At 45.5% G+C, this 27,516-nt stretch overlaps 2 protein-coding genes across 2 annotated transcripts in view; one reads left to right on the top strand and one right to left on the bottom strand.

The window, feature by feature from the left end:
- The window catches only part of LOC135911212 (lysosomal acid lipase/cholesteryl ester hydrolase-like), a 62,583-nt gene extending 41,571 nt beyond the window's left edge, over positions 1-21,012 (top strand). Inside the window, exons 8-9 of the mRNA XM_070539388.1 lie at positions 16,148-16,216; positions 20,683-21,012. Coding sequence (XP_070395489.1) covers positions 16,148-16,216; positions 20,683-20,994 — 381 coding nt within the window. The 3' untranslated portion in view covers positions 20,995-21,012. The remainder of the gene's footprint in view (positions 1-16,147; positions 16,217-20,682) is intronic.
- Positions 695-6,023, bottom strand: LOC139059881 (uncharacterized). Its single transcript, XM_070538402.1, has 2 exons — positions 4,657-6,023; positions 695-896 (listed from the first exon to the last, which is right to left on the bottom strand). The coding sequence occupies exons 1-2, from the start codon at positions 5,764-5,766 to the stop codon at positions 765-767; spliced, it is 1,242 nt and encodes a 413-aa protein (XP_070394503.1). The 5' UTR covers positions 5,767-6,023; the 3' UTR covers positions 695-764.
- Positions 21,013-27,516: the final 6,504 nt, after the last annotated feature.

The following is a 27,516-nucleotide window of genomic DNA, read 5'->3' as shown; positions in this document are numbered from 1 at the left end:
TACGAATGAAGGCAACAAATTCCTGAAAAAACGACCGAGTGCTTCGCGGTGGTTCCGTGTGCCTGTCACACATTCTACTGCGCCAAAGGCTATGTAGGCCAAACAATATGAGCATATCATATAGTGGGTCAAAGGGACCTTTAAAAGGCAGGAAACGAACTGGTTATGGTGTAACATCTAAATGCTTTATAAGTGTTCTTTGGAGAATGTCCCTGAAGAACACGGCTTCCCCACAATCTACAAAACAGTGATCAATTATTTCAGCGTGTGGACACAAGGGACAGTTTATCGACCATGGCACCAGACAGCCCCATTTTTTAACCAGGTTTGTACAGGAAGGGTTGCCGAATGTAGCCCAAAGAAAAAAAAATGGCTGTGGCTTAGGTAAGGTTAAGCCCAGGATGCGAAGCATACTAGCCTTTATTTCAGTTGTTGAACCACTGTTTAGCTTGGTGAACTGCTGTTGCTTGGCTATATTTGGTTCGGCTGGACGAAGAAACAACTCATGCGTCACTCTGCTTCGCCTTGGGCGCCCCGAATTGGACGCGGTGAGCGTCGAGCAACGCAGCGTTCGGCGCGGCAACGAAATGTGTGCCTGAGCAAGCGACGGACGCCTGAGCCTTAGAAACAGCTCGTTTCTAAGGCAACACCACATTCACTAGAGGCGCTTTTGTACCGCTTTGATGGATGGATGGATGGAAAACTTTATTAAGCAAGTGAGTTTGGACCGTACAAGGTCTCAGGGCCACCGCACAGCCCTCACATTACGCGCATGTGTCCAGGCCACGTAGGGCCATGGCACTGGCACCCCGGTTCACACAGCGAAGTTGCGCGTCCGGGTCCTGCGACGCAAGGAGGGCCTCCCATTCCTCCCATGTACCGATGGCGGGCTGTCCCTGCGGGGGAGGATCGGCAGGGCAGCCGAAGAGGATGTGGTCAAGGGTGGCGTGCGATTCTCCGCAGAGAGTGCACTCTGGGGAAACATGGCGGAAGTGGGATAGAAGCTGAGGGGTAGGAAGAGTTCGCGTCTGGAGTCGCCTCCAGAGGATTTGTTGGGAGTGGGATAGGCGGGGGTGGGGAGGGGGATAGAGTCGACGGGCAAGGCGTGCTTGTTGAGTTACTTCTGAGAACGTGTGTGCCCGCTCCCTCGAGAAATCCCGGCTGGGGTCGCCATTTGCCCGGCAAATAAGTCCTCGGGCTATGTTATCGGCGGCCTCATTTCCGGGATTGCCAGAGTGAGCCGGAACCCACACGAGCTCAATACACCTATCGGGATTTAGGGTGCACATTCTCAATATCTGCCACGCGGGGGGATGGACGCGTCCGCGGGCGAAGTTAAGAATGGCTGTTTTGGAATCGCTTAGTATATAAGCCGCATTGGTTTGGGCAATGGCTATTGCTATAGCTGCTTCTTCTGCTTCTTCCGGGGTACAAGGTGGGTCTATCAAATGGGTAAATGGGGGGGCTTCTGGATGATAAGCCACAGCTACTGAACGGTCTGTACCACACGCGGCGTCCACCCAGCGCACATCCTCTAAAGTGCCATATTCTTTATGGAGAGCTTTGGCCCGCGCGACTCGGCGGGATTGATGGTATTCAGGGTGGACATTCTTAGGAAGGGGTTTCAGGATAAGCGCGGAGTGTATGGCTCGAGGGAGAGAGATGAAGTCTGTCGTGTGTGCCGGTATGCGAATTCCCAGAGAATCCAGTATATATCGTCCAGTTTCCGTGCCAGCCAGACGAAGGTACTGTGTGTAGCGATGTGCATCTATAAGTTCTTGTATAGTCTTGTGCATTCCTAATTTTAAGAGTCTGTCCGTGCTAGTGCTCTTTGGTAAGTTTAGCGCTGCTTTGGTAGCCATGCGGATAAGAGCATTGATCTTGTCTTTATCCGAACAGGAGAGGTTCAGGTAAGGAGTGGCGTAAAGAATGCGGCTAAGCACAAAGGCATGCAGCACCTTCAGATTATCTGCTTCGTCTAGACCGGCTCGTGAATGTGAAACCCTTCTAAGAAGATGGATGACTGAGTAAGTGGACTGTTTTAGTGCTTTCAGGGTAAGGTTGTTTTTCCCCGTGTCCTGTAAATGCAGGCCAAGAATGCGGAGGGTAGGTGTTTGCGGTATGGGAGTGTCATGCAGGTAGATAGTGATGGGGGAGGTAGGGACGCGCCGCGGGCGGATTATGAGGAGTGCTGACTTTGTGGGGGAGCATTCAAGCCCAATGTTTGCCGCGTGAGTAGCGATAGTTGTAGCGGCTTCCTGAAGGGTCGATTCTATGTCGCCATCCGAGCCGTATGTGGTCCAGACCGTTATATCATCCGCGTAAAGTGTGTGTCCTAAGTGCGGGATGCGGCTGAGAGCCTTGGCCAGGGGGATGAGGGTGAGGTTGAAGAGGAAGGGAGATAACACCGCCCCTTGCGGGGTACCAATGTTACCAAGCGTGAAGTGGGGGGTCTGTATATCATCTATATGCAGTGAGGCTGTGCGACCGTTTAAGAAGGCCCGGATATAGTTGTAGGTCTTAGGCCCCAACTGCAGCTCTTGGATGCCCTGCAGGATGGCGCTGTGTGTAACTTTGTCGAATGCTTTGGTGAGGTCGACTGCCAGGATTGCTCTGGTGTGATGTAACATGTCATTGAGGATAGCGTGTGAAATCTGCAGTAGGGCGTCCTGTGCCGAGAGGTGGGATCGAAATCCTACCATAGTATGGGGATATAGTCCATGGGATTCCATGTGTTGCGTGAGACGGGTGAGGATGACATGCTCAAACAGTTTGCCCAAGCACGAAGTCAGCGAAATGGGACGGAGGTTTTGGGCGTTAATGGGCTTGTTTGGTTTAGGAATGAATATTATTTTCCCGTGCTTCCATTCAGCAGGTAGCACCCCCATTTCCCAGCACTCATTGAAGTAGTCGGTGAGAAGGGAAATTGAACGGTCATCTAAATTTCTGAGCATGACATTTGTGATTTGGTCCTCCCCAGGGGTTGAGTTTCGGAGCTTGATAAGGGCTGCTCTGACTTCAACCTCCATAATGGGGGCGTCGAGGGAGGGTTGATCGGGGCCTACATAGTCGGGATATGATACAGCTTGGCCCACAGTGGTATAAGTTGATTGGAGTTGGCGTAACAGTGCTTGATGATTTTGGCGATGTTTATGGGTAAGTCTTTTTAGTGTGAGCCGAGTTTGCTTTTTAGTTTGAGTGGGGTCTATCATATGTCGCAAAAGATGCCAGGCCCTGGTGGAGGAGAGATTACCTCGTAATCCGTCACATAATTGGTGCCAGTTAGATTTACTGAGTGCGGCACTGTGTTCTTCTATTTGTTTCTGTAGTTGCGCTAATTTTAGCTTAAGTTTCCGATTTTGCTTCTGGGTTTTCCAGCGTGTGAGGATAATGCTTTGAGCTTGTAGTAGGTGCGCTAAGCGACTGTCTGCAACGGGAGTCTCGGGGGTGGCATCTAATGTTTGCGTGAATGCCTGGACATCCTGTTTCAGCTCTGTCATCCATGTGTGGAGGTTAAAGGGGGATTCTAATGTTTTGGCCTCTCTGTGCTTCCGAAGATTATCCCAGCTGGTAATCCTGACACGGTAGGCTTTAGCTTTTATGGCGAAATCAAGCTGTATAGTTATGATATAATGATCACTGCCCAGGGCCTCATTTGAGTTTGTCCACACTGGTGTGGGAAGGTTGCGACCAAAAGTAAGATCTGGGCTTGTGTCGGCAGTGACACTATTGCCGATTCTTGTAGGTGTGCTCAGATCATTATATATGGACAGGCCGTGCATCTGAAGGGTGTTGTGCAATTCCGCTCCTCTCTTGTTAGTGCGTGTGTACCCCCAGTCTACATGTGCGCAGTTGAAATCCCCTAATATAATGAGGGGGTCCTTTTTTGCAGCGTTGGAGGCGGCTTTAATTAGAGAGATTAAATCTGAGACCGGTTGCCTCGGGAGGAGGTAACAGTTGAGGATGAAGAGGGGTTGAGATCTGTGAGTGGAGGGGATTAATTCTATGAATGTGTGAGCTACCGGCGAGGTTAGTACATGACAAGTGTATGGTACGAAATGTTGGAGATACGTCGTAACCCTGGGGTTTGGAGTGGTGTCGGAGGGTACCAGAGCGTATCCTGGCAGCGATAAATTTGTGCCAGCATCCTGAAGTGCTACTATATCAGGGGGTGTGGAGGAAGCAGAGAGGAGCAGCTGCAGGGGGTCTCGTTTGCGACGAAACCCCCTGCAGTTCCATTGTAGGATGCTTAATTGGAGATTATTGCCCGTCAACTGGGCCATGCTGAAGGGTGGGGGGGCGGAGGATGGGAGCAGCTGTGGGGTTGCTAGCTGGGATATGTGAAGGCATTCCAGCAATTATTTGTGGAATTTGTTGTAGAATAGTAGAGGTTACTTGACTGATAATAGTTTCTGTAAGCTTAGTGATGGCGGCTTCAATGTAATTTTGAGTCTGAGCCAGAATACTGGCTTCGAGCTGTTGGGCAAAGTTTTGTAATTTAGAATCCATGTCTGGAATGTCTTCTGATCTACGTTTCTTTTGTGGAGGGGGTGTGGAGGGTTGGGGTGTAGGTGAGGAGGTTTGGGGTGTTGGTGAAGGAGTGGGTGGAGAAACGGTAGGAGGGATGGAATTAATGGCTGCCCTAAGATGCCTTACCTCTTCCCGCAGGAGAGCTATCTCTTCCTCCCGCTGTGAGGTTTGGGGTGTACTGGTGGGCTTGGTCCAGGCTCGCTGGCGATCTTGATGAGACACTAGCGGTGGAAAGTCCTTTGGCGTGGGCACTGGTTGCTTGGGTTTCGACGCGGTCTGTCTACGAGGTGGAGGGGTCCTGGCTTTGCACGAGCCGGTACCGGTAAGGTGGGAACCACCACAAAGAATGCAGCTTGGCGTGCATGGGGTCTCTTGAGGGGTGTGCTTCTCGCCACACCGCGGGCACAGTCCAGCCTTCGGGAGAGGGCACACGTCGTACCTGTGTCCAGGCTTCCTGCAGTTTGTGCAGGCATCCGGGCTTCCCTGGTATTTGGTGCAGCGGTGTACCACACACATATATTTAATTGTGTGAGGCACGGGACCTGAGGCAAAAGTTATTAAGATGGACGTTGTTTTACCCATGCGTCGGGCCGCTATAATGTTAGCGTCCGGGTTTCTGTATTGTAAGTCAGTTAGGATTTGTTCTGGTGTCTCGTTCCAGTAGGCCCGGGAAATGACGCCCTTGACTGCCGCTGGAGGGGCCGCGATGTACGCGGCTACCGGGTATTGTAGTCCATCTAAGGTAATTTGCTGGATTTTGACCAAAGCGAGAGCTGTTGCCTCCGCTACCGTCGCCACTGTAAAGGTGTTGTTAGTTGGATGGATCCTTATGTGCAACTCGCCTATCACTGAGCAGCTGAGGGTCGAGTGAAGTGCCTGCAGGATACTGGGAGCCGGGATCTTCTCCAGGGAGAGGCCGCCTCGCGGGCGAAAGACTACTCTGATGGTACCCGCCGGCAGTGCGGCGAGTTGCTTGCTTCTATGGACGACGACGCGCGTCATGCGTAGGAGCTGTGGCGTCTCCTTGAACGCGCTTCGTTTGTTCCCAGATGCAGCGTCCGGTGGCGCGCCGGCGTTGCTGGCGCTTGGTTTAGGTTGAACGGTGGCCGATACCGGGTGTTTTGGGGGCGAATTCGAATCCGTGGTCCGATTACGGTATGCATGGAGCACAGTTTTCCACTCACCAGGGCGGCAGTCCGACGGGTTCGAGGTCTCTCCATCCACGGGCTCCTCCATGGCTGTTGGGGAGTGAGGAACGCGGCGCACCGGCGAGGCTCGCCTCGACGAGGCGAGGCTTAGCGCAGCGGCGTGGCTGCCAGAGACATTTTCATCAGGTAGCTCACCGAGGTCATTGGACACATCCAAAAGATGGTAGCGTTTGGGGTCCGTGAACCTTCCAGGATCCGTTGAGGGCCTTGGTGGGTCCTAGAAAGGACTTAGCTGGGCACAGGAACCAGAAATTGGCGGAGCCGATAATAAACGCGTCCGCTCACTCGGGCCCCATAGCGGCCGACCCCTACCGCTTTGAAGCATCGTACTCGTGGCTCAGTGTCGTCGGCTTTCGTGCGCGTCGGACGCTGGGATCTTGTGCTCTCTCCGAGCGGTGTCAGCGGCTTCAGGCCGTGGTTCTACTGTATCTGATGAGGATTACAAGGTTATTCTGCCCCAACTGCCAACTGGAAACGCTTCCCTGAACACTGTATTTCTTCATTGCGATGTGTCTGCCAGGCCCTACCGAATCAACGATTTCGAAGCAGAAATTGAGCGCCTACAAGTAGTCAAGGATGTAGCATCGATCGGTGTCTACCAGATGAATCACGTCTGGGCGCTAACGACATATTCCATGGCCGCAAAACAAGTGCTCGTAGATGCAAAGGAACTGCGCATCAAGGGTAAAAGATGCCTTGTCATCGACCCCAACGACAGTCAGGTGAGAGTCAAACTTCACTGGCTTCCTTACCATATCAGTGACGACGCCGTGCGAAAAGCGTTGGAACCATACGGGAAAATTGAAGAAATGAGTAGAGAAACGTAGATGACTGGAAAATTCAAGGAAGCGCAAACCTCATCTAGGTCGGTGACTTTGAGACTGAAACACGGATTTACTGTCGAATCGCTTCCGCATCAGATTCGTATTCAGGGCAGCAACACTCTTGTAATTGTGCCTGGACGACCACCCCTGTGTCTGCGATGTAAAAAATCGGGCCATATAAGAAAGGATTGTCGTATCCCGCGGTGTTCTGCATGCCGCAAATTTGGTCACGAAGCTGACGACTGCAGGAAAACTTACGCTGCCATGACACGGGAAGACGGCGAGAACGACGACACAGATGCGCTCATGGACGAGGATGAAGCTGTAGAATCTTTACAGCCTCGTAACATCAATCTTTCCTCGTGGGTGCCTGAGCCTGCAACACCAACCACGAAAAAAGAAGCTGAGGCCGACTCTCCAATGAAGCCTGTATCACCTGTTGTCGCTGTAACAACGGATAAAATCTCGGGGGAGCCCGAAGAAAAGTGCAGTGTAGTGCTTCAAGTTCCGTGCCCTTCAGTGCCTGTGGAGGCGCCGACGGCGTCTAAAGTGAGCTACCCAGCAGAACTAGAACGCCTCGAGACGCCCGTGGCGTCTGACGACGCAATATCTGCGACAGAAGCAGGGATTGCGGACTTAGGAGCGGAATGTCCCAAGACGCCAGCGGCGTCTGAAGCCCCGTACCTTCCAATGGAAGCGGAGACGCCAGAGGTGTACCATTCCCTGGAGTCTGAGCCGGAGGACGCAAGCAATAGGGCCACAAGGATGCCTGAGTTTGGTTCGGACGAGGATGAAGGCACATCAGGGAGCATTACAGAGATGAGAAGCATGGTGCAAAAAGTAAAATCGAAAGCGGCCATGAAGAGGAACCGTGTTACCACGGCTTCTCGGATACCGCCCGTGGAAAAACGTCACAAGCGCTCCTTGTGAGCCGGAAAGACCACGCCTCAAAGGTATGCATCATTGGCCGGAGTATCGGCAGTTTTATCACTATGGCTTACTTAAAGCTAGCAACCTTTAACTGCGTGAGCTTGGTCGCACGCAGGAGGAAGCAGTGGTTTCTCAATCTTCTACTGCAAGAAAATCTTGACATTGCGTTTATTCAGGAGACAAAACTTTCATCGAGTGTGCAGTTGGAAGAGATGGACCACTTTGTTCGTAACCATTACTCGTTTTATTTTTCGCCTGCTTGTGGTTACAGCGGAGGGACGGCAGTTTTGGTGAAGAAACACTCAGCGGTACTAGTGTACCCCGAGTGGGACAAGGACCGAAACGGCCGTGTATGTAGTGTGGATTTGATATACCGGAATGAACCATACAAGCTTGTTTCCATTCATGCTCCGAATGACGCACCGCTACGAAAAGAATTCTTTTCAGGCCTGAGGCAGTATCTTGACTCACCATGCCGTACCATATTTGCCGGAGACTTTAATTGTGTTTTACGTGCTTCAGACTGTTCGAAAAAGCGATCGCCAGATACCAGCCTAGCAGAGCTCAGGAAGCTTTTGAGAGACTATGACTTGCAAGATGTTACCGAGATTGCGCCAGGAGATAATGATGGTTTTACACATTGGCAAGGGGACTGTCATTCAAGGCTTGATCGGTTTTACGTGTCTAGTGACCTCTCATCGTACAACGTGCGTTATAAAGTGCAACCTGTTGCATTCTCAGATCATGCATTTGTCACAGCTGTATTTGAAGAAAAGAAAATAACAAGAAAGAGGCACAGAGTGGCAGTTGTGGAAGCTGAATGAGAGTCTGCTGGGTGACAAAGAAATATTCGGCAGCATTAAGAATCTAATCAAGGAAAAAACGAAAGGAGGACAGGTAGATACGATATTGTGGGAAGAGATAAAGGAAGAATGTAAGATGTTTCTACTTGCAAAAGGACAGGAAAAATCAGCACTGAAGAAGAGCGAAAAGCTGAGCTTGCTACGAACTCTCAAAAATCTAATCGAAGCCGAAAACTGTCACCCGGGTACCCTCACAGAGGATATCAAAGAGTGCAAAGGCCAGCTGCTGTCAATCTTGGAGAAAGAATATAAAGGCGCTATGATCAGGTCTAGGACGGAATCACAGCAGAGAGATGAGGAACCGCTCAAGATTTTCAAGACAAAAGAAAGACAGCGCGGCATGAAAAACAGAATAGAAGCAATACAGAGCGGGGACAGTATTCTCAAATCACAAAATGACATCGAGACTGCCTTCACTCAAGCATACAAAGGCCTCTTCGAATACGGAAGTTACACATGCGACCGTGAACTCTTGCAAAAGTATGCCTCAACGTTAAACTGCATAGATGACGAGACAAAACAGCTAACAGATGAGTGTATATCAGAAAGCGAAATAGAATGGGCCATACAGCAGCTAAAACCAAGAAAATCGCCAGGAGTAGATGGACTCAGCATTGCCTTTTACAAGAAATTTTCACCGGAATTAGTCCCAATATTACGAGATGTGTATGATGACATTTTGAAACGAGGATTACTGCCTCCATCTATGCGACGAGGTCTTACTGTCTTACTGCCAAAGAAGCATTCAAGGCAAGTGCCGACAGTGAGCGATTTCCGCCCCATTAGTCTTTTAACGACTGATTACAAAATACTTGCTAAAATTATAGCTAGACGGCTGGACTTTGCCCTCGGAGCAGTTATAGGCAACCATCAATCTTATGGCATCAAAGGCCGTCGCATCAGTGATAACCTGCACGCTATGAGGATACTGTGCGAAGCTACCTCCGTTGGTGGATCCAGGGCAGCGGTTTTGCAAGTGGATCTGAGCAAGGCTTTCGATAGAGTAACACATGACTTTCTCTTCAACTTGCTTAAGGCCTGCAACATTGGGGACCGACTCCTAAAATATATTGGTGTCTGCTACAGACAAGTGACGACGCGACTGGTAATCAACGGACAAACAACTCCCACCATACAGCTCAACAGATCCGTTAGGCAAGGATGCCCCATGTCACCAGTTCTTTTTGCTCTGTACTTAGAACCCTTGTGCCGAACAATTCTGAACGACAGCAACATAACAGGCTTCAGTTTCGCAGATACTTCTCTGAAAGTCCTCGCCTACGCCGACGACCTTACGCTTGTGGGTGCCTCCAGAGAGGAAATCCGCCAAGGTGTGCAGCATGTCATGGACTTTTGTAAAGTTTCTGGTGCTAAAGTGAATCGAGAAAAGTGCGCGGGTGCATGGCTAGGTGCCTGGGACTTAAAACCAACCACCTTCCTAGAGGTGAAGTGGACGTCTGAAATCATCAGCTACCTCGGTGTGTGTTTTAATACTGCCAACCTACAGAATGGACAAAATACAATTCGAAGTGGTACCCTCGCGGCAAAAGTGCAACAGTGGCATGGGAGAACGGTCCCGCTTATGAACAGAGCTTTTGTGTGTAACACTGTGTTCTTTCCAGCTATATGGTACTCAGCGCAGGTGATGCCCTGTTTGCCGGCTCAGGTGAATCGAGTGCAGAGATTTTGCGCAACATATATTTGGGAGTCGCGGTTTGAGCGCATGAGGCGCAGTAACTTATTCTTAAGTAAGGCAAAAGGAGGCCTAGGGCTGGTAAACGTAGAGATAAAACTCAAAGTTCACAGGTACCTTTTTTCAAAAACCAAACTCATCATATTATACGTCATTCTTTCAAACAATTAGGAGGGGGGTACTTAAGCGAGTGGATCGAAGGTGCCCAAGGAGTCCCACGAGCCCGCACTCTAAAATTCTACAGGGAGGTGGAGCAGGCAGCTCGCTTCTTCGAGCAGCGTTTTTCTCAAGAGTATCTAAAAAATGTGAAACGGAAGAGTCTGTACTGGAACACTATAGATATGCTATTCCCACCACCCCTATATCGGTCTCGAGTTGGGAGCCAGCTGGAGTCTGACGTTTTCAAGCTTCTGCCAAAATATCCTGTAAAAACAGCGATTAAGGATTTCTTTGTTAGGTTACATGTCGAAGTTCTACCTGTAAAAACATGGCTACGTAACAAGGGTTTCTTCGTGCCGTGGTCAACGGACTGCCCTCTCTGTCCCTATCCAGAATCGTTGCAGCACGTATTTTTGTTTTGTACAAATGCAGTACTATTTTGGCACAACATACGAATTGTGTTTGACGTGCAGATATACCCAAATTGGGATAACGTTAAATATCTGACACTGGAAGATGACAAAAATAACAGTGCTGAAACCCTGTTATTGCTAGGTTTGTATGCAATTTGGAGATCCCGAACTGATTACGTCCTAGCACTAGAAAACGCAAAACCTGCGTGGACGCACTTTTGTGATGCTTTTGCATATACAAGTTCGCTGCTGGGCGGCGAAGATGAGTTTAGCAAGCGATGGCAGGTGTGGCAGAAGCGCCTGCAGCAAAGATGAATACTCATATAGATGTGCAATTCGCAGTGTATGTGTGTGTGTGTGTGTTAGAAAAGCTGTGAACAAAGAACGCTTCCGTGCATGGTACCTGCTATGGAAAAAAAAAAGTACTCGTGGCTCAGTGGTAGCGTCTCCGTCTCACACTCCGGAGACCCTGGTTCGATTCCCACCCAGCCCATCTTGCAAGAGTTGAGCAAAAGCCACTTCTCCTCTGTCGTGACGTCACGGTGTCACGTGGTTTCAAGGTGACACCGCCGCGCCTGAGGAGCTGGGTTGAGCTCTCGTAATATGCTTCGCATAAAAAATTTTTCAACCCTGGCGGAATGTTCATTCGACGGACACGCTTGAGTAAATCTGCTTAATGACGTTCCAAATAAGCCGCATGATAATGGCGAACAAAAAAAATGTGTTTATGAGTGCAGCTTTGTACTTAGAACCGCTTTGCGCACGAATTCTGAAGAATCATACCTTTCATGTGTTCAAATTGTTATCCAATGAGATCCGCGTACTTGATTATGCAGATGACATAGCTTTCTTTTGTGCTGATAAGAACAGTGTAGAGAATGCCCTCGCCATAACGCAACAGTTTTGCTCAGCTTCTGGTGCAGCAGTAAGCTTTGAGAAGGGTTCAGGGTTTTCGTTTTGATTTGGTCGTTGTTGTACGATGCCAACCCACTTCGCCGCTATTCAGTGGAGGCAATACTTAGGTGTACCTCGTCTCAATATCGCAACAGTAATCCATACTGGTCAGCGGATTTTGCAGAAGTACAACCTAAGGTTAAGTACAAGTACAAGTACAACATAAGGCAGAGACAGCAGTTGTCCATATTTAGCCGAGCTGATGCTCGCAATGTGTTCCTAGCAGTTCGACTTATGCATGTCCTGCAGCTATTCACTGCTCGCGGCTTAGGCTGCAAGCTTTCCAACGTGTGTTTGTTACCTATGTTGGTGCTCACGCGTTGAGGCCATGCGACGCGATAAACTTTTTCTTCCTCTTGAAAGTGAGAGCCTTGTCCTAGTTCACTTTTTTGTTAGGTAACTTCACTTCCGGTCATTCTTCTTTTGTGATGTAAACAGTCAATTTCTAAGAAAAATGTCACAATCAGTTCCCAGAAATAGTTGTGTCGTCATCTGTCAGAGATGAACCCCGGGCTCCTTGGGACTTCTTGAAGGAGCTTGTCGAAGTCTTTCACTCTCTGAAGGCCCACTTTAGTATGAATTATATTTTCAGTGCCTACCGCAAAGAAATTTCTGCTGCACTCATAAACGCCACGGCGTCTACGTGGTTCCGGTTGACTGAAAGTGTGAATAGTGCGTGCGTATTTGCGCACGTCACGTCGCTGCCGTCTGGCTGGCTAAAGGTGTCTCGTAGTGCGTGCGTCATTGGGCAGCTGATGGGGCAGCCAATGGGGAGAATATGGGGCCACGTCGTGTGTGTATAAAATGAGTGTGTAAAATAAAAAGCATCATTGTACAATTTAAGGACGCTGAGCGGTCCTTCGAGTAGTAAGAACTCCTCGGAGGCAAGCGAGCGCGTTGAGCCGCAGGGCGCGTTTTGATTTGGCCTTATGCAGGGGCAGTCAGAAAGCAGGTAGGAGCTTGAGCGGACAAGAAACACGCAGAAAGAAACATTTCACCAAAGGGATTCCAATGCTTTCGCATTTCTACGCATAAACAGTCTGAACTGTATGCCGATTTTTTAAAATAAACGGCTTGTTGCATACAAGGTAAATTAATTGCAAACTACTTTTAAGCCCCTCATTTACCCTATACCACAGTCAAAAATTCAATAGTTTTGTTCCATGATGTGGTTGTGGCGATTTCATGTGTCTGCTATCGGCCACCAACTGCACCACTGTCCTTCTGTAACGACCTGCACGATGTTGCCAATCACCTCTTTGTCAGATACCCGAAATCGCACTTCTTCATGCTTAGCGACTGTTATTTTCCAGGCATCAGCCTGGGAAGCGACTCGGTTTTCATAAAACACAAGTAAGCTGGAAGCAAAGAATTATTAACATTTTGTCAGCACGTCAGCTTAACTGAGATCGTTCACTTTCAAACTCGAATAACCATCACTTCCGCTAATGGTCTAGACCTTATACTTACCACTAAACCAAGCTTAGCTTCCTCCTTAACTGATTCACCCAGGAACTACGGAGCGCTCTATAATTCGCTTCACTCTACAGGCAGTTCTAATCTAAGTTCTAATCTAATGTTCCAGCCGTTCAAAGAGAATGCTGCAATGTTTTGAAGAATGTGTTTGTCACTCATTTTCATAAGAGTACCCCTACAGTATTTCTGCATACACCAAAGACCTACCACTTACCAATGCATCCTATCACTATTGATTCAGTTGGTGTCGAAAGGCTAACTCTCAATTTAAAGGTATATTCATCGACCGGTGCAGATGGTACCTCATCAAAAATGCTGAACTGTACACAAGTTTATTCTTTATTTATAGTGTCAAAGGTTTTTAAACAGTCATTACAGATGCCTACACTGTCCTCTGACTAGAGTATAGGGAATGTGGTCCCTGGGCATAAATTTAGTGATGTGCATTCCCCCAATAGTTACCGTCCCATATGCTTAACATCCTTTCCAGTAACAATTTAGATCATATAATATACTCCGACCTCATTGAATTCCTTTATTCCAATTCCTTCTTAAATATTTGTCAGCATTGATTCCGTAAAGCAGTGTCGTTCGAAATGCAATTGCTATGTTCTCCTAACGACTTATTCATTAACCTGGTTTATGACTGTGATAATGATTGCATAGATTTGGATTTTGCTAAAGCATTTGACTGCGTCTCACATGATCTACTTGTTTTCAAGCTTAATGAATTTAACACAGGCTCCAGTGTACTTGCATGTAAAAAGGAATTTTTCTCTAACCGTGATCAGTGGGTGATAGCTAATGGCTTTTGTTTCCCTAATTCTGCCATAACATCTGGTGTCTCTGCTCTTATTGACTTCTAATAAGGACCTTCCTACTTGCCTTTCTTCCTCAACTGTCCAACTGTTTGAAGATGACTATGTAGTTTGCCAGAAAACCTAACCATGCCGATAAACTCATTCTGCAACGAGATCCGGCTAGGGTACTTGAATGGTGCAGTAAACGGTTCATGACACTTAATACAACTAAATGTAAAACCATGTGAATTTCTAGCCACACCACGACTAATTGCCCTAATATAGCATAACTGATGACTATGGGTTCAAGATTGCTTTACAAGATGCCGTGTAATTTTTTGCTGTCAGCTGCACGTCTTGTCATTTTCCCCACTCCTTTCTATACTGCCTTTGGGCTCCGAAATTATTTATATAAATAATAAATTAGTAAAAAAATTACACTGAGACCCTAGAGGTTCGATGGCACACGCAGGTCCTATTTTTGGACGACTGTTTGGTGTCAATGGGATAAATTCATTCCACTTTGTTAAAATAAACGGCTATGTGCTTTAAAGTGAAAATTCTTGTAACCTATTTCTAAGCAAATAATTTACCCGTACCACTCAAAGAATTTCAAGAGGTTTTTCAAATATATATGTCATTCTTGGAAGGGAATAAATATAAGTGAACGGGTGCTTTGGCAAGTGGCCCCATCGAAATGCGGCAGCCACGCCTCCGCCAATTGAACTTCCGGCCTCATGCTTAGCATAGACATTGTGAAGCCACAGTGGGGCTGGAATTGAGGAGTGCGCTGCAAGCTTTGATTTGCGATTGCATCATTGCTGTGCTCAGCTCAGCGCGCTCACATTGCACAAGCACTCTTTATTTCTTTCTTGTCTTTTTTATTCTAACTCCAGCAGTATTCTGTTGGTGCTCAAGCAGGACAAGACATTGTCATGTGTTGAACGGAGAACACGCGTGTTGTTCAATATTCCCTATTGAACATATATATATATATATTTATATATATATATATATATATATATATATATATATATATATATATATATATATATATATATATATTTATATATATATATATATATATATATATATATATATATATATATATATATATATATATATATATATATATACATATACATATATATATATATATATATATATATATATATATATATATATATATATATATATATATATATATATATATATATATATATATATATATATATCGTCTGGAAGTCCCGGATCCGAACCTCGGCTAGCTGTCGTGTGCTGCTGCCTTCTTTGTGAATTCCTTGCGCCTTTCCTACAACGTTTCGCTCAAGTATGGTTACTTCCCAAATGGATAGTTCCTAGAAACTGTTTGCGCGTCCGTGCATGCGTGTGTGTGTGTGTGTGTGTGTGTGTGCTAGAATTTAGTTGTAACATAATTTTTGCACCTCCAGCTTGTTTAGAATTGATATCACCATCAATCGTCTTTGATAGTTCAGGGAGTTTTGCCGTGCCTATCCACAAATGCGGACTCCATGTCTGAACTTTCAGAAGCAGTTCAGGTGCTGCAGCAATTATAACCCAGACTATTACAAATGTCAGGGTGCCCGGAATACGGTGACCCAATTGAAATAGTTGCCAAATGTAGACCGCTGCTGTCAAAAGCTTCAACAGGAAGCCCGCTAAACGAAAACCCAGTGGTGTAGCAGCAAACACGCACGTGACTGCATTAGGAAACTTAATGGGACAAGTTCATTGCATTAGAATTTATTTCAGATAGCCGTTCCAGTTGAACGTATCTTACAACGTAGGCGAATCATTCTACAATAACATGTGATTTTCATTCTGACTTCTAGTTTATGGCCTCGTGGCGGGTTCATCTGTCCACGGAGCATTTAAAGGGATTACGAAGAGGCTGGATACCATGGAAACAAAGCGCACTTAGGCCCACACACAGTGGGATAGAAAAACGAGAGCAGTGAACTTGAAACGTAGGAAAGGGATTGGTTACCATTCCAGTGTAACGCACGATAAATAAGTCAAATACTATGTACTGTACTAAGGTAAACTTATTAGAATAAAGCTAAAAAAAAGCTGGAGATATGCTGGACTAACTCGAGTTAAATTAAATTAGATGCGGCATATAACGCGTGCTACGCAGTGCAACAATACAGCCATTCAGCTACCTCGGTGGTTGGACTGAATTCAACAGTGGTGCCCATTTCAAATGTACAGATGCAAATAAATCAGTGATCGCCTAGACTTCACAGTTACTTGCTGTTCCTTTTTTTTTGCAACAGCTCGTGGGATCAAAGCGGCCTCAAAAGTTCGACTACGGGTCTTCGAAGAACCTGGAAGTGTATGGTCAGGTGAGAACTCAAGATGACACTCTCCGTTCAACTACGTTTAGTAATGTTCTTGAAGGGGCTAGTTGGTGCATACTTGAACACATAATGGGGCAGCGCGAAAATGCAAGGACGATGACAGGAACCTACACAGGACGGGCGCCTGTCCTGGGTGCGTCCTTTCTTTCATCGACCTTGTTTTTTCGCGCTGCCCTGTTATGCGTTCAAGAACTACTTTCGATGGGCAATACTGCCCAATGAAGGTAATTGCGACACACACACAAAAAAAAACTGAACTGCATTCTTGTTTCAAATTGATAGAAACTACAAGCGTGATGGCAAAACCGAAATTATATCATTGAAAATCACAGTGTTTGGCGACACAGAGCAAAACAGATGACGGAAAGGCTTGGCGTGTTGACTTTGAGCAAGAGAAGATGGAACATGTCAGACCGATTGGCACCAAGGAAATAAAATAGGCTCGGAAGCAAAGTACACACGCAGCATTTCCCACAATATATATATATATATATATATATATATATATATATATATATATATATATATATATATATATATATATATATATAGAGAGAGAGAGAGAGAGAGAGAGAGAGAGAGAGCTTTTTTATGAAGGGGCTATAAGTGAGGGTAGCGGACGTGGCGTTATTGCGGAAATGTTCTTCGGCGAGGCGGACAAGCATTGCCGCTCGTAATGTATCAGAACAATCAACGAAAAATTGTTGTGTAACTTTTTTGCTAGAGCTTGGAGGCAGTTCATTTAATAACACATTTGTAGGCAGTTTTACTTTAATACACTCATACGCTTAAAAAATGTCGAAAATTTGTTCGAGATATTCATAATCGAATTTCAAGGCTCTATGCAGGCAGTATCGAAACCGAGTGCGCGCCGCAGCCAAGTCACATGGTAACGCCCCGTGACGAAGTGTGAGACGAAGTTTTTGTGATGACATGTCGCGGCGAATACTAACGCAGCACGTCGCGGCAGGTGCTTAGCATGCAAAACATGTGGTCAGGGGGCGTTTGCGTCGGATGTGATAGCAGGGCCGCCTTTTCTGCGCTGACCCCTTCCTCGCTTTCGATATTCCATGAATTGAGCGTTGAAATTTGATAACTAAGTTCTTGGATTTGGTGCTATTTTCAAGATGTTTTAAAGAATGAGGTGTATATTAAAATGTGACTGCCTCCACATTTGCCATTTAGACACTTCCCCCTCCCCGCAGGTCCAAATAAAAAAGATAATGTTTTTTTGGTAATCAGTATTGTGGAATCTATGGTATTAGCGGCAAGATATGTCCTCCCCGTCAAAGAACTTATCAGCAAGGACACCACGTTCGCTACGCTCATGCCTTTCTATAAGAAATCTCTATGGCTGAAACTACCCACCATATATATATATATATATATATATATATATATATATATATATATATATATATATATATATATATATATATATATATATATATATATATATACATACATACATACATATACACGCACATTTGAAAACACACACCTTCATCTCCTTTCATCTCTAGCAATAATTCCAATACAGACTAATATAATTCTCACACTTCGTTGCGTTAATCCTATTATTGATGTGCTAATCTCGTACAGATTTGTCGATGTGTAATAGGTTACGTATTAGTCCTTGTGTGGTGCCGATTAGGCTCATATGAAGATTCGTGATTCATGCAAAGGGTTTTCAAACGAAAGTTATAAGTCAATTTTAAGACCACAGCGCACGAAATACTTGGACATTGTTTTTCAATACATGGTTTGAGTCGGCGTACATCACGCCTACATTTTAAAGGGACACCTAAGGGGAACATTAAACCGTGTATCGATAGGCTTAGAAGTCTATACTCGTTGTCTGTCTGCTAATATACCATTTTGTTGCATAAAAAGTTTCCACTGAAAATGCCGCTGCTTCTCCTAGATTAGAATCGCCGGTGAAAAAACGATCTTGTAGACGAAATCCCCCACCCCCCCCCCCCCACCCCTGAGGTTGCTGTGTGCGGCTTTGTGTCAGTAAGCCAGTGCTGACGTCATATGAGAGGTGTCATAGTCCAAAGCAGAAGGAATCACTCCAATTTTCCATTGCTGTTGCCATTTTCTCGCTCACAATATCTCTCATTTCGCTACGAATAGATATTTTCAGTAAAGACGCCTCATCTTTCAATATAGCTCTACCTAATCTTTTAATTTAGTGTCCCTTTAAGATTACCATTGAAGCCACCGGTTGGCAAAAGTATTATTTAGCTTGTGACTTGCAAAAGTTAAGGATCATAATGGAATTGAAATTGTGAACCCATTCTCTGTTCACACGATTCCTCAAGCAGAGGCTGTAGTTTCCCATTTCACTTGCATGTCTACATGAATGACCTAATACACCTGTTAGCGCCAACAGTAATAGACCTACTTGACTAACACAAACGGTTAGCCCAGTCGTATTGGTCTCTGATCCTGCTAGGCTTTTCATATTTGTCTAATACAAATGCACCGATTTCCGTGCTAATAGCCTAATATGCTATATATTTGTGTATTAGAATGATTGCAATGTAAAATGTGTCAGTGTGCATTGTACTGCAGTATATCATTTATTTTGTGCTGCTTTCGATTACATCGTTCAACGCCCTGGGAGTGAAAGTATTGGAAAGTCAAAAACGTGATGACGACGACGATGATGATGAGAGCGCTACAAAGACCTGCGTATTGTTGGTTTCTTATGCAGTACTATCAGTGCAATGAAATGATTGTTTGAGAGTAACGTGCAGTTCTGTTGCGTTGTTAGATGTCCTAGCACCTCGCGCAAAAACGGGCTAACCGAGAATGGTGGAGAAGAAGCCATTGTACTTTTATCAAATTCTGCCTATTGCGACTCGCACTGAGAAGAAAAAATAAAGGAGGCTGCGTCAATTTCTGCTTGTGTATTGCTAATGTCTCTGCATGAGCATTGCAGCTGCCCTCCTAAAATTTCAGGCTTGCAGTATACGGGGTGTGACAGCGCTGGAATCTTTCGAATGACGGGTCGAATATCGTCAAACTGAATTAGGTTTTACAATCTAATAGTGACTGTTCGTAGACACAAACGTTTTTTGAATAGTTTTCAAGTATTTCAAACCATCAACTGCGGACGACCAATGATAAAGTTGAAGCGAAAGCGCGAGAATTTACGTAGCAGAGCACACTATACGTCACTAAGTATGCCACGCATGTCCGACTAAACCACTATTCTTTGCACTTACAAGGAGGCCTGAGTGTGGGAACAAACTGCCTATTTCTTTTCAGTGCTTTATTTAAGCTTGAAATTAGCAATGCTTCGTAATTTTCAGGCTAATTGCAGAAGCTTGCTTGCGTTGTGAATATAATAGGACGTGTAGATTGCTCTGTATTAAGTAAGAAATTGGATTTTCATTGCTCCAGCTATTCAAGAAGTATAAAATATTTGATCTTATTTGCTTCTGATACTATTCGCATTTGATTCTCCAAAGTCACTGTTCGCACACGCCTGATGTAGAGAGGGAATAAGCATCAGTGCTTATCGCCTGATCAGGTTCTTTATAGATCCAGGATGGCGCTGATATGGAATGATTTACTGTAACATTACAGTGAGGAAAGGACAGGAAGTGAGCCAGCTCTCAGGGATGTGACACGAACACTTCGCAGCATTATTCTTTTTTCTAGGAAGCTTTCAGAGTTTCTTCTTTTTTTGAGTGGGAAATTTCCCCAAGAATATCTGAAAAATGTTTAGTGTGCACACATCCATCATGCGTTACCATGCATGTATAACGGTAAACTAATAAAGAGATATGACATAGTCGCAGCAAACATTTATGCACACTGTGTAGCCTCAGTTCCGCTCTCGTAGCCTGCTCTTCGTCGGTTAGCTTCGAATCTTCTCTATCACAAAATGTGAAACTTTCTTTTCATAGACTTTTTACCTTACTTGTGGAACTCCGATACTGCCACTCTACAGTATCCGTCATAATCAACACGATATGTGGCCTAAGCAGTTCTCCGTCAAATATTCAAAATGATGCCGTTGCTAAATTCTAACCCATGTTGGCATTGTTTATTAGTTATGAAATGTTGCTTTTACAGCTAGATGTACAGACAGATGGATGTGCAACCTAACCCATGTTTCCTTGTGTGTGTGTGTGTGGTTGTTGTTGCCTAAAACGAGAACAATGCTCATTATGTCATTACTGACGAGAACGAACACTTCAACAACCTTCACAAGCTTTCTCTTCCTCTAATGCCCTTCTCCTTGCAAAGCTACGCATAAGTGGGCATCCACATTTCGTTACTTGTAGCTTCGCACTGGCTTCAATATGCAAACCTATGCTTTTCGTTACCCCTCTTGCCTTGGTCGTCAAGAGGCAGCTGGTGTATACTAATATATAAAATTGAATAAAAAACAGTCATACTTCGTCATGCCTCATTCGAACGCCATTTGCCACCAGCGCAAGCCACCCGAGTACAACCTGTCGCGCGTGACCACGGACGTGGGCATCTTCTGGAGCGAGGGCGACCAGTTCGTGACGCCGAGGGAGGTGGACGAGCTGCGATCTGCACTCGGTGCCAGGGTCAAGCGGGAGTGGTACATCGGCGACCCTTTCTTCACGCACCTGCACTTTTTCATCGGCCTGGCGAGCAGGAAGTACCTGTTCAAGAACCTGCTGGATTTCCTGGCCGGATATCCGATCGAACAAGAGCAGCTGGAAGAAGACGTGGCCACAGCAACGAACGCTATCTACTCAACCCCAAATTCCTGATTTCGGGCAAGAGAATAAAGGGAACAGCTTCTGTTGATCTTTTCTTCGCTAGAAAGGCGCCATTTCTTGATCGCAACTTGACTAAGAGTTCGGACCGCACTATACCTAAAGATGCGATCAGGACGTATTTAGGCGACTAAAACGTAAAGATAGAGGAATCCTTGCTCTATTCTCTCTTTTATTTTCTCCTCTTTTATTTCTTTCTTTATAGGAGGAAGGGTGGATGTGAGAGGTCAGATTAGCAGGCTTTAGTTGCTCATATAGTTTGAGCGCACGTAGGTTCTGCCGAAGTCGTTGCGATACTTCGCAGGATCTTAACAGAAAATGGCCCGCCCCTGTACACGCAAACGTCGAGGGGAGCTGCAAGCGCCCAGAAAAGCTACAAATCAGCAGCGAAAAGAAAGCGGGTTGGCCGAGGGGGCCCGATCTTTATTAATCAGATCATCAGAAGCCAACAAACAATGACACAAAGGACAACATAGGGGCAATTACTTGTACTGAATAAATGCATTAAGGTTGTGAGAAATTAGTGGAAAATAAAATGGATGAAGAAACAACTTGCCACAGGTGGGGAACGAGCCCATGTCTTCGCTTTACGCATGCGATGCTCTACCAATTGAGCTACGACGGCCCCGTTTCCCATCCAAGAAAGGGGACGGGAAATTTCCTCTATGTTGTCCTTAGTGGTATTGTTTGTTGGCTTCTCATTCAACTATCAGCGAAGCATCACGCAGTAGTCGTACAATGGTAATAATGCTTGGTCTGGCGTCGTAGTCACATTTATCACTAGTGAATAAAACGTGTGTGCATTACAGATGCCAAAGAAAGCGGCGCTGGTGGTTCAGGTGAATGGCGTTGGGCTACCAATTCTCGCTTGCTTGGGGGCTTGCTTGGCTCGTTTGGCTTGCTTGCTTGCTTGCTCACTTTTTTTTTTGTCCTGAGGCATCCTGCGAAGGCTCGGGTTCTATTTCAGACTGTGGTGACCACATGCCGATGGGAACAAAATACAAAACGTCTATATAACTTCTTATGTGCACAGTAAATAAATCTTGGTAGCTGAAGTTCATACGGCTACCTGACCGCTACATGTATGCACTTCTGTCATGTGGTGCGTGTGTAAGGTAACGCGGGCAGAAATATGCACTGACGGTGTTGCCCAGTATAATTCGGTAACAGTTATCCCCGTACCTGGTTTCAACTCCAGGATTCATACTTACTAATTCTTTGCGACCATCGATGCAATTGTACGTACCCTATAAATAGCATTGGGAATTCTAAGAGAGCACTTCTTTCGGGACATTTGTCCTCTGCTTCAGCCGCGATGAGGCAATTACACTGCCTGCGCTGCAGTGTCTTAAACATCTCGGATGCTACGAGCTCAAACACTGAAAAATGGATTTAATACCGTCGGTTGATATACTTAATGTGACCCGATAAAGGAACTTCATGAACTCGCAATGTCCATAGCGGAGCTTTCTTCGCCGCAATTATTACGTGGTTGTGTAGTAGGGATGGAACGATCGCTGCGGAACCCAGGAAATTGAGGAACATTTTTTTTTTCATTTACTTTTGTTTCCGAGGCTTCGCATATTATGCTACCGGAATACCTCATTACCTAGTCCATAACTGATTAGCGCTGTAGATAATGGCGTCATGTGAGATTACCAGATTGGGTCCGAAGGTTCAGGACAACACAGTGCCGGACGGTAAGGGAAAAGGTGTTTTGGTCAAATTAGAAACATGGAGACAGATGACGGAAGACCAGAAGTGACTCGACGAAGCTGGCAGTGCTCTTTGACCTGCCAGTGGACATAAATGTTGGGACGGCGCTGTCGGTTATGGTGAGTGGCGTCTTGGGCGCGGTGAATAGGAAGCCAGCAAGAAGAGCAAAGTTCAATTTATAGCGTTAGCCCTTTTTGGAAAATTTAAGGGACTCCGACATTGATATCCAACACCTAGCTAACAACTGCTTATCACATTAAAACTAGCGCACATGAGACGTAGAGCAAGAAAGCGGACAAAGTTGTACGCCCAGATGTACCTCAAGAAAGACTTGGTTTCGCACTGGCAAGCGTGCTGCTCATCCTAAATTTTTCTTTTTTATCAGCCTCCTTAGTGCGAATAACGTTTACCACCGTGCGTACTCTGCTTTTCTTGTTGTTGTTCGATGCCCAGGAGCACAGCATAACTGCAGAGCACACTGAAGAATACGCACTTTGTACAGCAGCTTCTTCTGTTCCGCATTCTTGTGTTGTCTACGCGAATGCTGTTGTCTCTCAAGGCAGTGTTTCAAGGCAATGTCATTTCTCTTCCTCGTTCTCTCTCTTCCCGTCTATATAAACGACTTCTCGCGTTTCTTCGCGCGTGCGATTCTGGCGATCGCGTGATTCACCGTTACATTTCTTGTGACACTGACCACAAGGCTTTAAAAAAGACCTTTGCGCGCTGAATGGTTGGTGCACCTTGTGGCTTAGGCATTTTTTTTCTAAAACCAAAACTATGCTTTATACTTACTATACTTTCCGAATAAAAAGTAATTAAACAATTAACAGCCACACGGTTTAGCGTACAACTACGGTGTAGTGCACTTGACACCCGACCTATTATGGCATTACCACATCAACCATAGGCTGGCCTGTGCCAACCGCTCATTAGGACTCTTTAAGCGCAACCTCCAACACACTCCTGTTCACATTCGAAAACTTGCTTGGATGTTTTTTTATTCGTCCAAACATTGATTACACATCTGCCATCTGGAACCTGCAGCATGCTTCACCTACATTGTTATAGAATCTTTGAAAAACCATGTTGTGCGCTTCATTTACTTATTTATCGTTCCACCCCATATGAACCACCTTCTTTTTGAACATCCCAAGAGCTGAAAAAAATTTCACATGTTTGTGGAAGTTCAAAACTCGTTAACCACGTTTATTTTTTGTGGCACGAAAATGTTTAGTATTTTGTCAACAATTCATTTTTTCCTCCATAGCTTAGCTAGAAGGCATCAATCAACATTTTTAAAGGCACATTATATGATCCAGTCGTTCAAATGATGTGTATGGCCAGACAGTGAAGTGGTGTATGTGCCAAAATAGCCAATTTTGAAATGTTTGAATACTTCGAATGCTTTTGGCACCGGCAAACCCAAGTAAAATTGCAAAGTTCTGATATTTCTTTTGCAACACAGGACCACACCAAAGGCACAAATTACATACAGAGTAGTAGCTCGGTTGACATAGCATAACCGAATAATATTTTTCGGCTGTACTATGTCAACCGGGCTTCCATTGTATATTTAATTTTGCCTTCTGGATTTTCCTGCAATCCTAGCAAAATTTCAAACTATGCAATTTCACTGGCTTTTGCCGGTGCATAAAGCACTAGAAGTATTAAAATATTTCAAAATTGATTATTGATACACCCTCTGAATGTCCGTATCACACAACGTGCCTCTTAAAAAATGTAATTGTAAAAAATTAATTGTGCAGGGATTCAATCTTGAAGTCTCGTTTGTCGTTTTTCCGTTGCCTGTATAGGGTTCTTGCGTTCACTAAATTGGCAATTTATTAATACTTCCTCGTTGTAATATTTTACGTTCGACATTCCTTGTTTTGTAGGCTATGCTTTATGTTTAAGTTTTTCGTTTCTGAATTTACGATAATGAGCGCTTTTTCATTCACCGGGGCTTTTTTTCAGCGTTCTCCTTTTTTTTTGCAGTCAACTTAGCTTTTCACTGATGCAATAACCAGCTATTTTTCTCCATATTGTACAACTTTATCTTGACGACTAACCATGTTGTTTATCGCTTATAATACCAATCACACCCGAGACCACTTGATAATTATGTAATATACTTGCACTGTTTTAATCTAATGTATGAGATATAACGGTACTAACTCTATAATGATATATGTTTACGCGATAACTTATAAGCCATATTAGTTCACCTCCCCCTTCTTGTAATACCCTCCATTAGGGGCTTTTTAGGGTATTGTAATTCTTCTAGCAATTCTTCTTTAAGGGCACTGCTGAATAAATAAAAATAAATTATGTGTTCTTGCTTCTCCGTGAATGCCTTACCTGAACATCCTTGCCAACTGAATTCTAAGAGAAAGTACTGGTTCGCGTACTAATTATAAAAAACGATTCGGCACCCCGGCCCTACGGAAGTGGACGTCCAACGAAGCTGTTGAAAACCACCACTATAACTGCCGAAGGGGGGCATGTAGTGATTTACTGCTTTAGAGTAAAGGTAGTAATAGTAACTTAGAGTAAGGTAGTAATGGAAGTAATGGTAATTATGACATCATGCCGTCTCCCATAGCGGTGCGGCATCAACATTGAAATCAGTTGCTAAGCCATTTTTTTATATACGAAAGGCTAGGGACGTCACACCCCCGTGGCACGTTGCCGTCGCCGCGGCAGCTTTTCCAGTCTCTTCTGGAATCGTCCGATCCCATTCCCCATCCGTGTAGAGTAGCATGCCAGTGGTTGTATACGCGCCAGCAAAAACCAATGTTTTTCTAATACAGAGCCTCTCTCTGTCTCTCTCTCTCTCTCTCTCACTCGCTCGCATGCTCCCTCTGCCTTGCATTGTTGTAAACAGCACCTTATCATCAAGTATGTGGTTCGGACGCTTGCTTCGTTCTTGTTATTTATTGAAAAGTATGCTGTTCTGTATGCTGTATGCGTGATTCAGAAGAATGTATGCACTCTTTGGTTCACCTTGTCGTGTTCGTGAAGCCTCTGCCATGCGGTGGTACGAGCTACTGCCCCTGGCCTGCACTGCCGCCGGAATCTACCCACATTTTTGCTAACGAATGCGCGGGCACGAAAAATTCCCAACATCGAGAGGCTAACAGCTTCGCTGTGAATAAATTTAAAGCTTGCATTTCCTCGGCGGGCCCTGCCAAACCGAAACTGGCGTGCGCACGTGGGCTCGCGTACGCGTGCTACTCGATGCGACACCTGTTGTATAGGCTTGCGTTTCTTCATTTTTTTCTTATTTGCTTTAAATGCAGCCGACCGCTTCGGGGTGAGTCCGCCGTTGTAGGTATGTGGCGTGGTGTTGAAATCGCCATCATCATGATCAACGCGAAGACGCGCTTGTTGGCCGATCCCCCATTGAGGGTGTGTGTCATAGTATATGGGGAGTTATAATCATCAACACACTACCTAATTGTTAGAGCATCAGACTGCTGCCCTGAAGAGGGGGGGGGGGGCGTAGGGGGCGTGTTCGAGGTTCGAACCGCTCTATGGGACCCTCTTGAGTATTCTTTTGTAAAGTGAGTGCGAATCTAGACGTCGAGAATTCTACCAGCCACTGACCGACCGAACCTGGCGAAACCATGGAACGGTAAATAAAACTTCATTTTAAAGATACCGATTAACATGGGTGAAGGAATCAAAATGGTGGATGATAAGGTGGCATGCTTACGCACAACTTTAATAAAGAGGTGGCCTCAAGGCCGGCAAGGCGATGGAGTGAGAATATCGCCCCGCGATATTCTCACAGCACGAATGACTCACAGCGGTGATTCGCAGCAGGGAGTCGAAACCAGACTCCGAGACACAAGGGAGCCCGCGAGTTTGCGTCATCAAGTGCCGTTCAGCCACGCATACAGGCAGTACGTGTTGCATGAGGACTTTGGCTTGGGCGGCATGATGGCGTCTTATACCCTCGATAGCTTCATAAGTCAGTGGCAAGTGTAAGGTGTCCATGTGCTCATCGTCTCGATCGTACATGGGGCGCCTAATGTTCGATTGGCTGAATTCACAGGCACAGTAGTTTCGCGTTCACTTTTCCGTGACGAGAGGGGTCAGGGCCACACCCAAAACGAAGCCCGCGTCTCAAAAGCGCATCTTCATTCGTTTAGCCCACGAAGGATGACCTCATATAACAAAGCAATTAAGGCACGTGTCTGACGACAAAGGAAAAAGCAGGACGTTCTTGACACGTTCTATCTTTCCCGGTAAAAAGAATACATCTCTTCTCTCATTGGATCGCAGCATTCAGGTGCGTGAAATATACATGCATAAGCAAAGATGTAAGTGAGAATGAAAACAAAAAAGAAAACGAGAAAATGAAAGCCGACAGGAATGTAAAATGTGACATAACAGTTACAAGTTGTAACAACCGACGTACACAAACAGCGGACATTAACAAGTCTGGAATGCGTATAGTGCAATGATACATAGCGCAGACTAAATGCCATAAGCTGTCCGTAATATTGTCACTTTGAAGCGACGGTGAAGAAGCAAACGCTGTGAAACTACGAATTAAGAATTGAATGCTTTATCTGGCGAACTTGAGCCCTGAACAACAAGCAGTACTCAAAGCACGACGATAGCGGTGAGTGTGGTCTTCGAAATCTGATATCATGGCTCAAGCGCTTCCTTTTTTTATGCACGAATTGCGATACCTTCCTGGAAAACATCTCGCGTTCACTGGCCTTCCGGAATGTACACAACAGCGTACGCACCGCGCACGTAGCCTCAACAGATAGATAGGGCTCTGTCACT

Source organism: Dermacentor albipictus, chromosome 5, assembly GCF_038994185.2.
Source record: "Dermacentor albipictus isolate Rhodes 1998 colony chromosome 5, USDA_Dalb.pri_finalv2, whole genome shotgun sequence".
NCBI lineage: Eukaryota > Metazoa > Arthropoda > Arachnida > Ixodida > Ixodidae > Dermacentor > Dermacentor albipictus.
The sequence above is the reverse complement of the archived record's forward strand: the minus strand, read 5'-3'. Positions and strand labels throughout refer to the sequence as shown.